Genomic DNA, 14799 nt, shown 5'->3' with positions numbered 1-14799 from the left:
GGTTTGTTCATGGTAAAAAGCTGTGTAGCTTTTATGCCAGACATGTTTTGCATTGTTGCCAAAAAGTTCCATTTTGGTTTCATCTGACCAGAGCAACTTCTTCCACGTTTGCTATGTCTCTCAGGTGAGTTATGGCAAACCTTGAACAAGACTTTTTATGGATGTCTTTAAGAAATGGCTTTTTCCATAAAAGCAAGATTTATACACTATACCAGTCTTTCCAGATGTTTTTGACACGTGTACCACTTTGGGTATTATGTCTTACCATGAATACCCCTCTCAGTCAAAATTATTCATGAATGTCCAAAAGAGGAACATAGAATAACTGATTATAAAATAAAAAATAAAAAACTATTGGAGCATTTAACACATAGGCTTCCCATCTAAAAAAAACCCAAAATCAAATATTTTTGCCTGGATGTTAGTAAGGAATCGAATAAATACAACATAAAATCATATTTTAGACCTGTATTTATGAAACTCCACTGAGTAACTCCCTTAGAATCACATTTAAACACGATAAACTGCGAAAAAACTAGAGGACAAAAATTCTAGTCAGACTGACATCATTAGTTTTATTGGTTTTCATCAAGACATCTGTGCTGTTTTGATGAGCTCTGATAGCTCAGTGTGGAAAAACAGCTGATACCAGGATGTTCTCTACATCCAGTCTGTTCCTCTGCTTGGCTTGGATGTGTGTCAAAGCTGNAAAAAAAAAAATCTTGTCACTTCCACTTAAAAATAGCTTGTTGCATTTAGGAACTAATCAGACACCATCAAAGATCATGTAAAAGACCATAAACACAATTTCTCACAGTAATTAAGTTACTAAGTGACTATTGTTCTGAAAAAAAACAAACAACTTTATAAATTCCAAGGTAAATGCACTAAACTGAAAAATGGAAAACTATTCATGTGCTTTAAATTAAACAAGGCAAATTATTACTCTAGATTAGTTTAAGAATTCTGGTTATTTTTTTACCCCTGGTTAAAACTTAACGAGGAGTAATTTATTCACATTAATATTTGGGTTCATTCTCACCTGGCTTTGGTAATGCCATTCCAGCAGTTGTCCTGACTGGTACTCCCAGCTGACAGTTTGCTGCAAAGTGCTACAGGGAGCTGGATCCAGTATTGACGCATCTCCCTCAGTTTATTGGAAAGATCCGTCACCTGGTTCATATAAAGAGACCCAACTTTCATCATTTCTCAGAGGACTACACACAGAACCCAGACTAATCCAAACAGCTGATAATATCAGTACATTTGTTTCCAGCAGTACCAACAGATCCGATCAATTTTTTTTTTGTTTTTAAGAATTGTTTTATGTTTCTTTTCACATTTTAGCCAAAAGACAAAGCAAAAGTGCAAATTAATGCACAAGAAAAAAAAACTTCAATGGATTTCAGTTTTTCATGTTCCTAAAAGACCTGCTGATAAAAGTGTTTCTGTATCAAGTAGATGCAAATTATCTTTAATTATAAGACCTAACACTATTCAAACATGTTTTCTTTGAATAAAATTCTAAATTTCCATAAAGTCTAATTAAGATGACTATTGTAATTTTCCAATGACGGCACCAAAACGAAACATGTTTTTTCTTTCTTTTTTTTTCTTTTTAATTCCTTTTTGTTTTAGTTCTTTTTCACAGTTCAATCAACTTTTCATTAAAACAGATATTTTATATTACACCACACAAAAGAAAACTACCAGTTAGGATGCAACAGATGCACTGATACAGTTTTTCTAGCTCAATGAAGAAATTAATGCTCAGCATTTAGATTTTTTATTTATTTTTTTTTATCCAACCTGCCATTATGGATTCACATTATAGCACATAAAACAGTGCTCCAGCTTGTTTAATAGGAGAACTTAATTCTTACTTGTAATATTGATGTAATACACAACACTAGAATTAAAGTTAGCTTAGAGCCTAAAATGTGTGCATTATTCAGAGCACAATATCAAGGAGATGTGCTGAGATCTTCACATGTTTAAAGTTGACATTTTTTTCATGTTTATTAGCTGTCACTCACACAGTAAATGATAAGTATAGTGTTGACAGCTCATAGGGATTTCTAACTCACACAAATGGTAATACTAAAACCCAATCAACTTATCCATTTACTAACACAAAGTAGAATAAGGAGCAGGATGGTAATGCAGGTTAAATGCATCCAAAGGTAGTTGTTGGAGTGAATTAAACTGAAGCACAATCGACATATTGGAGTCACCAAGTCAACATATAATACTGTCTTTGTGTCATATAACCACAGACCTACCTGTGTAGATTTTGTTACATTATATTTGGACTTAAACTAAAACTCTTGCTTTGAACAAATGAAACCGCAATAGAATAGTTATAGTAATCGGTCTTCCATAAAAACAAAAAACAAAAAAACAAAAGCATTTCTACTTTCAACCTTACTGCATCATGTATTCTTTTAAAATAAAATCTGGTGGCTTCTGCTAGTGAACTGGGGAAAATAAGTCACACTGGCTTCTTCTACTCAGTTATGATGTAAAAAATGCCCACATAAAAAAGGGAGGCTTACAGACTAACAAAAGTCTATCCTCTCTCAGTGCTTATTAAATCCCCAGAACTAAATTCTACAGAAAACCTGCGAGTTTAAAATACTACGTATATAGCAAAGCACACCTGCATTTCCAGTCTGAGTCCAACTGTTGGGTTGGGTTTATTTTGAGACGCAGTCAGTGAGCTACTCTTCTTCTTCTGCTCGTGGACAGCTGGACTACCGGTTCCTGGTTCACTTGGAGTTCCACATGTCTGAAACACCTAAAAAACACACATAGACACAAATATAGGTGAAATGTAGACAAAGCACAAGGTTTCACACTGTTCCTCCCAAATTACGCACCCTCAATTCATCTGTCGTCCAGTCATGTCACCTTTTTATCATAACATAAGTAGCTATAGATAAATCTGCATTATTTACTTGGTTTTTTAGAGTGTTCCAATCATTACCAATGGTACCAATCATTTTGTATAGATGGGCAAAAAACAACTGTTTCTCTTCTTTTCCTGATTTTTTTCTTTATTCTTGGCTTTTCACAGAAGAGCTCAGGATTTTATGTATTATGTGAAATTTTTTAATTACATTAGTTTCTGGCCCAGATGCAAATAAAAATTTATGAAGACAAGCCAAAAAAGCATTAACTATTAAGTTGATAAAAGAAATAGTCCACTAGATGTCGCCACTGGTTAACTTTTCAAATAGGGATTATGCTCCCTTTACACTGCATATATTTATACCCTCTCATGCAAAGGTTTTATTCCAATATTCTTATTACCATAGAACACTTAAAGGTCTATAGCTTTTAAAGGGCTATAATAAATCTAACATGAGTCAGAGATTTTTATAGAATATGTAAAGTGACCAGCAAAACCACAATAAACTGTACAGGGCCTTGTGAAAGCATTCGGCCTGCTTTAACTAATTGACCTTTTACCACATTTCACGCTTCAAACATAAAGATATAAACTTGCTGTGTTTTGTGAAGAATCAACAAGTGGGGCACAATCACCAAGTGGAATGAAATTTATCTAATATTAAAAACGTTTTTTATATATTTGTGTTATATTAAACATTTTTAATATTAGATAAATATTTTTCAAAAAGTTTTTAATATTTATCCAATATTAAAAACTTGTTTTATATATTTGTGTTATATTAAACATTTTTAATATTAGATAAATATTTTCAAAAAGTTTTTAATATTTATCCAATATTAAAAACTTTTTTTTTTAGAAGTAAAACTGAAAAATTGGGTGTGCAAAATTATTCAGCCCCCTTGAGTAAATACTAGCTCCACCTTTTGCTGTGATTACAGCTTCAAGTCGTTTTGGGTTTATGAATCAGTTTTGCACATCAGCAGTGTGACATTTGCGCCCATTCTTCCTTGCAAAACAGTTAGAGCTCCATGCGGTAGGATGGAGAACGTTTGTGAACAGCAGTTTTCAGTTCTTTCCACTGATTCTTGAGTCGATTCAGGTCTGGACTTTGACTTGGCCATTTCAACACCTGGATATGTTTATTTTTGAACCATTTCACTGTAGATTTTGCTTAACGTTTTGGATTATTGTCTTGTTGGAAGATAAATCTCCATCCCAGTCTCAGGTCTTTTGCAGACGCTTTTCTTCCAGAATGGTCCTGTGTCTTCCCCGTGCCTGCTTAAGAAAAGCAGGTCCAAACCATGATGCTGCCACAACCGTGTTTGACAGTGGGGATGGTTTGTTCATGGTAAAAAGCTGTGTAGCTTTTATGCCAGACATGTTTTGCATTGTTGCCAAAAAGTTCCATTTTGGTTTCATCTGACCAGAGCAACTTCTTCCACGTTTGCTATGTCTCTCAGGTGAGTTATGGCAAACCTTGAACAAGACTTTTTATGGATGTCTTTAAGAAATGGCTTTTTCCATAAAGGCAAGATTTATACACTATACCAGTCTTTCCAGATGTTTTTGACACGTGTACCACTTTGGGTATTATGTCTTACCATGAATACCCCTCTCAGTCAAAATTATTCATGAATGTCCAAAAGAGGAACATAGAATAACTGATTATAAAATAAAAAATAAAAAACTATTGGAGCATTTAACACATAGGCTTCCCATCTAAAAAAAACCCAAAATCAAATATTTTTGCCTGGATGTTAGTAAGGAATCGAATAAATACAACATAAAATCATATTTTAGACCTGTATTTATGAAACTCCACTGAGTAACTCCCTTAGAATCACATTTAAACACGATAAACTGCGAAAAAACTAGAGGACAAAAATTCTAGTCAGACTGACATCATTAGTTTTATTGGTTTTCATCAAGACATCTGTGCTGTTTTGATGAGCTCTGATAGCTCAGTGTGGAAAAACAGCTGATACCAGGATGTTCTCTACATCCAGTCTGTTCCTCTGCTTGGCTTGGATGTGTGTCAAAGCTGAAGGTGAAGAATTTAATTTTGCATGATAAAAGCTTGTTTTATTTTTCAATTTGGTCCTCACAAAGAAAAAAAAGATCCCACCCCTATTCTATTTTACTACCTGAGAAAATATTTTCATGTACCCCTTGCAATGCACTTAAGGACCACTAGGGGAGATGAGTAACCCCAGTTACAGTAGGGATTGAGTCTCCCGCCTCAACTGTAGATCTCTGCAGTTCATCCAGAGTGATCGTAGGCCTCTTGACTGCATCTCTGATCTGTCTTTTCTTTGTATGAGCTGAAAGTTAAGAGGTCTTCATAGTTGTCTGATGCTCCTTCCATTTCAATATTTTTGATTGTAGAGAGCTCCTGGGATGTTTAAAGCTTGGGAAATCTTTTTTTTTAATCCAAATCTGGCTTGAAACTTCCCCACTACAGTAATTCAGACCTGCCTGGTGTGTTCCTTGTTCTTCATGATGTTTTTTTGTGATTTAAACAAATCACAGACTATCCCAGAGCAGATGCATTTATATTGATTACTTGATTACCCACAGGTGGATTTTATGTATCATCGTTAGTCATTTAGGTCAACCTTGGATCATTCAGAGATCCTCACTTCTGGAGAGAGTTTGCTACACTGAAAGTTAAAGGGGCCGATTCATCTTGCATGCCCCACTCTTTAGTTTCTTATATATATTTTTTTAAAGTTTGAAATATCCAATAAATTCTGTTTCACTTCATGAATGTGTCCCAATTGCTGTTGATTCTTCACAAAGAACACTATTTTATATCTTCAAGTTTGAAACCCTAAAATGTGACAAAGGGCCAAATAGTTAAAGGATAGTGAATACTTTTGCAAGGCACTGTATTTCTACCTTAATGCGTTATCTTGATTGTGATTGCTACTTAAGAACATCATTACATCAGAATCAGAATCAGACATACTTTAATAATCCCAGAGGGAAATTACTTGTGTTACATGCTCCAGATATACAAACATTAGAAACAAATTCATCAAATCAATTTATTTAAAAGAAAACATATCTTACTTTAGCTGTAAATGTTTCCATGTTTTCTTGCAGGTAGTGCACAGCTTCATAAATTTGCACTGGGATGGAAGAAAGAACCACATCCAGACTGGGTTCTGTGCTGAAACTGGATGCTACCTGGATCATTGTATCTGAACAGAGGAGTAAAGACAGACACCTCAGCTTCACGAATGCATGGATACAATTCTTTCTATGGTTTATTAGAAATCAAAGAAACAGTGATAATATTCCTCAAAAATAAATAGAGCGGTACATTAAAATTAAGTAGAATATCTTTGTCAAGTTTATGAGTTTCAGAAACTACAATAGAATATGAGAAAAATCCATTACACACAGACTGAAAACATATATTCGCTTATTTCTGTTCATTTTTATAATTATCACCTGCAGCTAAAAGTCAGGACATTCAATATTACTTAAATATGATCTTAAGAACTTTATGTCATCATTTGGTCCACCGTTAAGCGCTCAAGAATATCAATGTAAAGTTAAGTGAAACAAACAATTGTGGCAAATTACTTGCTTTTGCATTCTTACATCAATTCATAAAACAGAGCTAACTGCAGAAGACCAGGACTTTTTGCATAAAATAATTGTATTATTCTTTTTAACATTTTCAGTCAAAAGGAACTGTTTTACTGTTTTCTAAGCTATGCACATCGGAATCAACAGAATTAAATGTTTTTGAAAGGTTTGTAAAAAAAAAATAAAAAAAATGAGGCCGACAGTGAAATGAGAGATGTAAAGGTACCATAACAAGTGTTTTATGTACTGTACATTATACATGTCGTTCTGACTTATATATTTAGATGCATCAATAAATCTAGAGGGATTCTTAGTTTTAAAGCCCCTGGCTTAGGACCAGCCTTTCAGTAACTCAAAAAACATTTCTTTTTCTTATCCACAAATGCCTCATGTAAAAGTTTGTAAAGTTTGGTCCCTTTTGAGAAATGTGATTTTACCAATAATAACAAGGCTAAATGCTGATATAGACAACTGGACGCCAAACATTTATTAATCAAAAGTAAAATTGTGATGTTCAAAAGACAGTTAACTCAATTATGTATTTATATTAAAGAGAAAATTACAGTTAAGATAAAAAGGGTCCCAAATGTTTGCTTTTTTAAGAGAAAGAAATTAAATTCAATGCATTCTTATTTTAAATGTTTTTGTTTTTATCCTGGATGAAAGTAAATACTTGTGTAATCCTCTGCTTAAGCATTATGCAGAAAATGATTGATTTGTTTATATCTAGTTAAATAAACTCAAGAAGAAAAGAACAAAAAAAAAGAAAGGTTTGTACTTTTTTTCAGGTAACTTAACAATATATGAGTTCATGATTTTTAATGAAATTCCTATCGTAAATTAACTTGGTACTGATTTTTTATTATTACTGTACATTATATTATTAGCTAATTGATAGAAATGTATGAAAATATCTACCACACTTTTTAGGAGAGCTGCAAAATAAATTGTGGATATTTCTCTGATAATATATTTTGTTAAAAAAAAAAAAAAAAAAAAAAAAAAAAAATATATATATATATATATATATATATATATATATATATATATATATATATATATATATATAATGGATAACTTTGAAATTGGCTGATATACCTATGAGCTCCTGCCACACTGGATCCAGGTCGGCTTGGTTGGCCAGGCAGCCCTTCATGACATTTGAGCAGTAGTTGGAGCAGGGTTTAACGGAGCCAAAGCCACGGCAGTAAGGACAGTAAACAAGCTTCATTAAAGCTTTTGAGCACTCCTCGGCAAAAGCCACCTGGAATCAGTTTTATTGGAGAAAGGAAGGATGTTAATTTCTATCTCACATGTGATAAGGCAGTTCAGGATGTAATTTCTACATTGTTGCCAATGGTTAACTCCACAGTGCTGAAACATGTCAATAGAGGGAAGCATTTACACATCACTGTCTGAACAAGGAGGCTTTGCCAGCCAAAGCTTTGCCACTACCCTATTAGAAAACACATAACAGCACAAACGAGATCCACTATTAAAATCATTCAGTCTATTTAACTCCAGGCCTCTGACACTATACTACCTACTAAAGAGCTAATCCAGGAGGAAAAAAATGGATGAAAAACTGGATCATATACAGAAATCTTATGTGTCATACTCTGCATATATAAAAGTTTAAGAGCCTCTACCTTTGCTAAATCTTATCCTTTAATCAGACACTCATGATCCAAAGGGGCTCTTTGTTTAATATGGTTAATGTGGCATTACACTTAGGGGGTCATAAGTTTTGAGTTATTTTAAGAGTGCAGTCACAAAGACAGCCAAGTATGTAGGCTGGATGTGCACTGTGATGCATTACAAAGCTTCAGCAATTGCCAAGAATGCGTGCCATCATTCATATTCAAATATTTGGAAATAAACAACAATATTCTGCAAAGCTTAGTGCTTCACATAAATGCTGGCAACAAAAACGCAAGTGGAGAATTTATATTGGGTTTTTTTTTACATTTATCTAATGATAGCAAAAAAAATCCTCCTTGGCCACGACACTGTAATCTCGGCCTTAATGTTATAATGAAACCACATGTCTCATATTTAAATAAAATATCATCTTAAAAACCTTTAATTAAGATAAATGATTGTTTCCAGACATTGCTTTTTGACTAGAAGAAAAAAAAATAAGAAAAGCACATGTGGCAGTTTGTGATAAATCTCCACTAAGATCTTAAAAAAATAACTCCTTGCATAAATAATGACATCAATCTTGTCAACCCTCTAAGACAGCTTTGCTCTCATGGTAGAGTCTGATTGTTTGTTTTCGATGGTATTTTTGTTTCTCATCTGCAGGGTGGAGGATTTTTCTCTCACAGTTAGGGTGTGACAGCAGCCACCACATCTGTTTTCCTGGGAATCAGCCCAGCAGACATTAGAGAAGCTCTCACACAAACAGCCATATTATCAATAGTTCAGCGGGAATTTGGCGCTGGCACAGTTATCAGAATGCGAACCATAACGTCTTGCTCAAGCCTAGAAATGAATCATTTATGAGAAAGGGTTTTCATGTTTGTCTTTAAAAGGAAGGGAGGGTCTAATGATGAGTCCTTGAGCAGATGGAAACACAAGTACACAGACTCACCTGTGAAACCTTATTGACCACATCCGCGCTGACTAACAGCCCTTGGACGAATGACCTGGCAGTGACAAAAGACCGGATCACCTTTGTTTTCATGTCTCGGGGGATGTCTCCAAAGGGCCGGAGCGTCTCCTGCTGCTTAGCAACACACTCTAGGTAGTCCTCTGACAGGCTGACCTGTCATACAGAAAGATGAGCCGCAAACAGCAACATTTGTTTCTCAATTGAATTTAAGAGTGAAGTTCCTCATGTGATATTTTCACCAGATTCTGGTCTAATTTGCAAAACATTTATGCTGATTTAACACCTGCTCTAAATTTCTAATTCCCTTTTCAGTTGCTAATTCAGTCCATGTCTACTAAATTTCAATTTATTTTGGTTAAATGCAGTTAATTTTTATTATACTAATTTAATTATCCTATATGGCTATCATCAATTCAAACTCCTGCAAAAGTTTCACTTTTAAAGGACTTTATTTCTTCTCCTCTTTGTATCTTTTTACTTACATCTGTGGAAGCAGATGCTTTGAAGGTCCGCTCCAGCAGCTGGGACCAAAAGTCGGACAGGTTCTCGTCCAGGTTGAGGGCGACGCCCCGATAGTACTGACGCAGGTCGCTGTAGAGCTCTGCAAACAGAGGGCTGTTCTGGGAGTACAAGGAGCCGAGGGGGGACAGCACCTCCTGCAGTGAGCGCTCAGATTGACCATGTAGCTCTGTGAAATAGTCTAGAAAAGAGGAGGGAGGTGAGATATTTATGTGGGAGTAACAGTTCACATACAGGAGCATGTCTGTGTAAGCTTGCATGAAGAAAAGTTAAAACCCAGGTTTTTAAGGACAGTACAATTAACATTTTTTTTTTAGCTTTTTAAATTTTATCTATAGGCACTTTATTTTTAGCTTTTTTCAGGAACACAATAAGAGTTAAACCTTGATACTTTTTTATTTAGTAGTGGACACACAAGAATTTTGTAAGCTTAGTCCAAAAACAACTGGATCCTTATGCCAATAAGCAGGAAAGACACCACTATTTATGTTAATTAGATTAAAATAAAAAATATGTCAACCACACAAACAATGCATAAGCGATTTTCATCTTTTTTTTATTATCATTCTCTGAAGAGGCTTTGCCCCACTCCTCTGTGTAGCGGTGAGATGTTCAGACGGTTTCCTGAATACAAATCTGAAACAGTTCATGTGGTATAATGCAGCTCTCTCATTCAGTACTGTCAAATTCATTAAAGATCAGTCAGCTGCATTTCATTACTACACAATCACATAGTCCAGTCCTGTATAACTCTATCACACAGTAGACATCTGCTTTATTACTGATAAACAATAACATTCATTCACTGCGTTCATTGAAACTTGACTTTTTACTTAGAATGTTTTTTGCCTTAAGTCCCCGTAGAGATTTTGGCAGCGGTTCCTTTAAAAACTTCACTTCTGCTGGATTGATACAAAGTGACAGAGAGGTGAAAACTGAGAGAATTGGGGAACCACAGAGCTGTCTCTGCAGTAAATGTGGTCCACTGCCAGGCTGCTGTAACCACAACCAGATGGACAGGCACATTACTTCAAGTACGGTGGCCCTATGCCTTAGACTGATATTAATGTCTTTCTCTCACTTCCTGCTCCTCTAGCCCACTCTCTGTATTTGTTTTGGCGTTAAAACTCACTGCTTCCTTTTATTACTGATGATGAGTTCTCACTTGCTGCGCTTGTCTGTTTCCTCTTTGGTTAGGTTGGCACTCTCAGTGCCCTCCCTTTCTACCCCCACTGTCTCTGATATTCAGTGATCTGCAGGCTTGGCTCCTTGGTGGGTCAACAGCTCATTAGCTGAACTAGCTGCTGCCTCAAGGGACAACCCTTTTTTTTCTGTTGTGTATGTGTGTGTGTGTGTATGTGTGTGTGTATCCCTAAAGATCAGTGGATCGGCTTATCGCATTTCATTGTGTCTGGCTGACTCTGCTCTCATTATAGCACCCAGGCAGGGGTCTTCGTGTCGCCCAGGACACACAAACCTGCATTCATTGACACATACACATTCAACGGCGTTACTGAAGCTGCAGTATTGACCGCTGAGCGCAGCCAAACACAACTTTTCAAATACGCAACATACAAATGTCAAGCTCCTCTGGGTGCGCTTCTGAAGGTTTGTTATTGAGCTCTGGCAGTAATGAGCGCCTTGTATGCACTCACACACCAAAACCCTACTTACTGTCAAAGCTCCTGTGGAGAGAGTTGAAAGAAGCCTGCAGGGACCTGCCGGCCTCTCTGATCAGTCCCTCGGTCTCTTGGGTGCTCAGACTGGCCAGGTTTTCCTCCATGGAGCTAGTGCAGCAAGTCGGACCCTGAGGACACATCCTGAGATGTTCACCTGTAAAGAAAAAGAAACAATTATGTCAATTTATTATCAATTTATATGAGCCAATAACTAAATATATCAGTGATTCAACATTTAGTATTAACTGCAGCCAATTTAGCCCTGAATATACATCTTAAATATAAATCAATAGCTAGAGTCAAACACAGAGCAACATCCTCAGTTGTCCATCTTAGGATGGCTAAAGAACCTTAAAGGTTAATATTATTAGGTTCTCGTTGTAGCATATTTTCACATAAGAAATGTGAGTAAAAAATCTTATTTAAACCCTCTCTGTTTAACTGTACATTTCTCAAAAAATATGTAATTGTTGTTAAACAGATAGTTGAATGTTGTTGAAATTTAGCACATCTAGTAGTTCAGTTACGAGAAGCAAATTTAGGCATATTTCTGCAGAATAGCAGACGAACAAAGTTCACAGTTAAGGTTTATGTAGGTTGTCTTTTTGATGCTGCTGTTTCTAAACAGGGAATTTAAACCGAAGTACAACATAGGTTTCTGTGCAGTCAATTCTGGTCTATTGTGCAACTCTCAACGCTTAGTAAATGGTGGCAAAGTGCTCTTAATTCAGTCTCTGCTAAGTAATATATGTGCATTTGGGCTTCATTAAGAAAAATAAGGCAATTTTGCAACAGTAGTCTAAATGGGGCTAAGCTAAATTATTCTGTGGGGAAGACAAAATAGAAACAAAGAGAAAATCACTAATGAAACAATCAGTCATACTTCTAATGGTTTCTTAATGATTAACAACATGGAGACTGCTTTTATATTTTTTTACTTTACTTTTTATACTTGGTTAATGTCAGTTTTTAGTATATAAGAAAGAAAAAGCTCAAAATATTTATTGTCAGAAGTATGGAAGAAACAGTGGCATTCATTTCAGTTTCTTAATCTAAATGTCCATGTAATCGTGTTAAAGTGTGTGGTATCATGACCAACTATAAAGACAATTTAAAAAAAAATAAGGTTATGTCACTCAGAGAAAAGCCTTTTTAAAATTCTATCCATTTTAGTTCCAGCCATACTACAGTATCAAACTAAAACCTTCATGGTATCAGTTCTAATAGCATTGCAGATAGTCGTTTATAAATAGGCAGTATTGTTCCATCTGTCAAGTCCCACTACACTATGGGCCCAATCTTCAAAGATTCTAAATAAGAGGTGCTGAATTGCATATATATATTTTTTTTGCACATGCAAAAAGTGGGCGTGTTGAGGGTGATCTACAAAGACTGATGTTAAGATGTGCAAACAGATGTGCAAAAAATTCTTTCCTTCACTAGCTCTTCAATAATTATATAATGCAAAAAGTCCTCAAAATTGACCAAATTTACCATCTTATTATTTGGTTCTCCTGAGTCCAAGCCAGAAACTCTGCTTTGGAAACATATGACAAAATCCTTTTTTCTCCTCAAGTCAAGATTTATTTTAATGAAGGGTATAGATTTATAGACTCCAGAAGACTGTAAAATGTCTTGCCTTTGGCATTTCTGTGTGTTTTATGGATATTCTTAAGACTGCAAGACAAATTGAAATGCATATCTTTTTTGTTCATGGAGATTTATTTGAGCATGCTTCAAATAGCCTACAGACGTGTATGCAACATTAGTCTGATGACAGACGACAGTTCTCCAGATTTTTCTCTGAGTGTGTGTCCGTGAGCCTACGTCTAAGAAGGCTAAGGGTGAGTAAGTTCCCCTTAAGCTGTGTGGTTCACTGCTCTCCACCCTCCTAACAGGTCCAGTGCTGGTGGCTGCAAGCGTGACAGTGTGTATGTACATGCGTGGGTGTGTATTCAGGTTGAAGGGCAAAGATTTTTCCTTCGGGGTAAGCTGATCAAAAGAGAAGAGGCCTTCATCATAGCCACTCCATGAATCTTTCACTGGTACTTGGTGGTTTGTGTGCAGATTGTGATAACAGGGACAGAAATCAACAGCAACAGCTAAATATCAGGAAGCAGCACTTTATATAGCATCTTGTTTCAACACACATCTCTTTTTAAGGTATCTTTTAAGTCTGTTTGCTATACAATATTACTTTTAAGTTGTTTGTTTAAGTCATGACCAACATTTTACAACATTGGAAGGGTCAACATTTAAATATCCACTAAAATCACCAGAGGGAAAATTTTTGACTCCAAGTCAGAAGGGCCAAAACACTGAAAGTTTTACTTTCGATAAATTTGTTGTGAAAGTTCACCAGAAGATTATGAATATATTAGATAACTAGAACTGGAAGTTATAGTTGATTAATAGGTAATTCAAATCAAGGGTAAAACTAGTTATTTATTATCAGTTGAATGATTATATCTGTAATTTGCTTACTGATCAGGGTTTTAGCCCCTTTACTTAAAAGGTTGGACTCCTGAATCTGGCTGTTAATAATCCAGTTGACTTTCAACAATTTAGTAATTTAGGCTATGGCTATCAGCAAAGTTATTATCCACCAACCAAATAAATGTGTCTCTGTTCATTCGGATGCGAAGAGTGAATCCTGCCAATGTGATAAATCTTTCACTATGTAAAATTAACACAAAAGACCACGGGTTCAAATACGATGTATGCGGTTCAAGAGTCCGTTCAAAGTTTAGGCTTAATGCATTCTAAAGTGTTCTTTATCATAGCAGCAGATACAATTTAAATAAACCCTGACACATAGATGTTAACTGCAGTCAAAACAGTCAAGTTTCATTCAGTTTATGGTAGGAAAATTAATAATGCCTCTGGAATGCATTAAACTACGATGAGCCAGAAAAACCCGTTAGGTTAGCTGGCCCCAGGGGTTCTGGTCGAGCCCAACTGAAACAAAGAGAGTTGAATCAGACAGCCTATTTCAAATAAAAACACCAACACGACTATTCTATCTAGTTCACCCAAGCAGAGCACTTGTTAAGCATGGAGGGGAAAAGGAGGAGGAAAGGAGGGGGAAGTTTAAAGTTACTGTTTATGTTCGGTGGAGTGAAGGCCTTCAGTTTAATCCAGTCTTTTGCAGACCTGTCTTCAGTCCAGTCCGTTCATCCAACAGCAACTCAAAGAGATCTGGATCAATCCGATGCAACAATAAGGCGATTTGCAATGGGTTAAACTCACAGTTGCACGGGATGTTTCCCATTTTAGCTACAGTGGTTATCTCGTAGCCTGTAGCAGCTCCTCTGTGCTGCTCCGTATCTCCATCTCAGACAGCCACGGTTCAGGACACACTATGTCCAACTCTGTTGGAATCGCTGGAAGCACAGACTTCTCCGGAGGGTCTTGGTTGCTACGTAGCGTAGCCTTCAGCTGGAAACGCTTTCCCTAGCCCTTGAACGGCACAG

General features: G+C 36.0%; 1 protein-coding gene across 1 annotated transcript in view; it reads right to left on the bottom strand.

The window, feature by feature from the left end:
- Positions 1-14799, bottom strand: part of LOC107089210 (glypican-1-like) — a 55984-nt gene that overhangs the window by 8657 nt on the left and 32528 nt on the right. Inside the window, exons 2-8 of the mRNA XM_015381865.1 lie at positions 11322-11480; positions 9611-9828; positions 9108-9281; positions 7610-7775; positions 5987-6117; positions 2660-2797; positions 1043-1173 (exon numbers count right to left, since the gene is read on the bottom strand). Coding sequence (XP_015237351.1) covers positions 1043-1173; positions 2660-2797; positions 5987-6117; positions 7610-7775; positions 9108-9281; positions 9611-9828; positions 11322-11480 — 1117 coding nt within the window. The remainder of the gene's footprint in view (positions 1-1042; positions 1174-2659; positions 2798-5986; positions 6118-7609; positions 7776-9107; positions 9282-9610; positions 9829-11321; positions 11481-14799) is intronic.

This window comes from Cyprinodon variegatus, unplaced genomic scaffold (assembly GCF_000732505.1).
Source record: "Cyprinodon variegatus isolate N-32 unplaced genomic scaffold, C_variegatus-1.0 Scaffold243, whole genome shotgun sequence".
In the NCBI taxonomy this organism is placed as follows: domain Eukaryota; kingdom Metazoa; phylum Chordata; class Actinopteri; order Cyprinodontiformes; family Cyprinodontidae; genus Cyprinodon; species Cyprinodon variegatus.
This window is presented reverse-complemented; position numbering and strand designations above follow the sequence as displayed.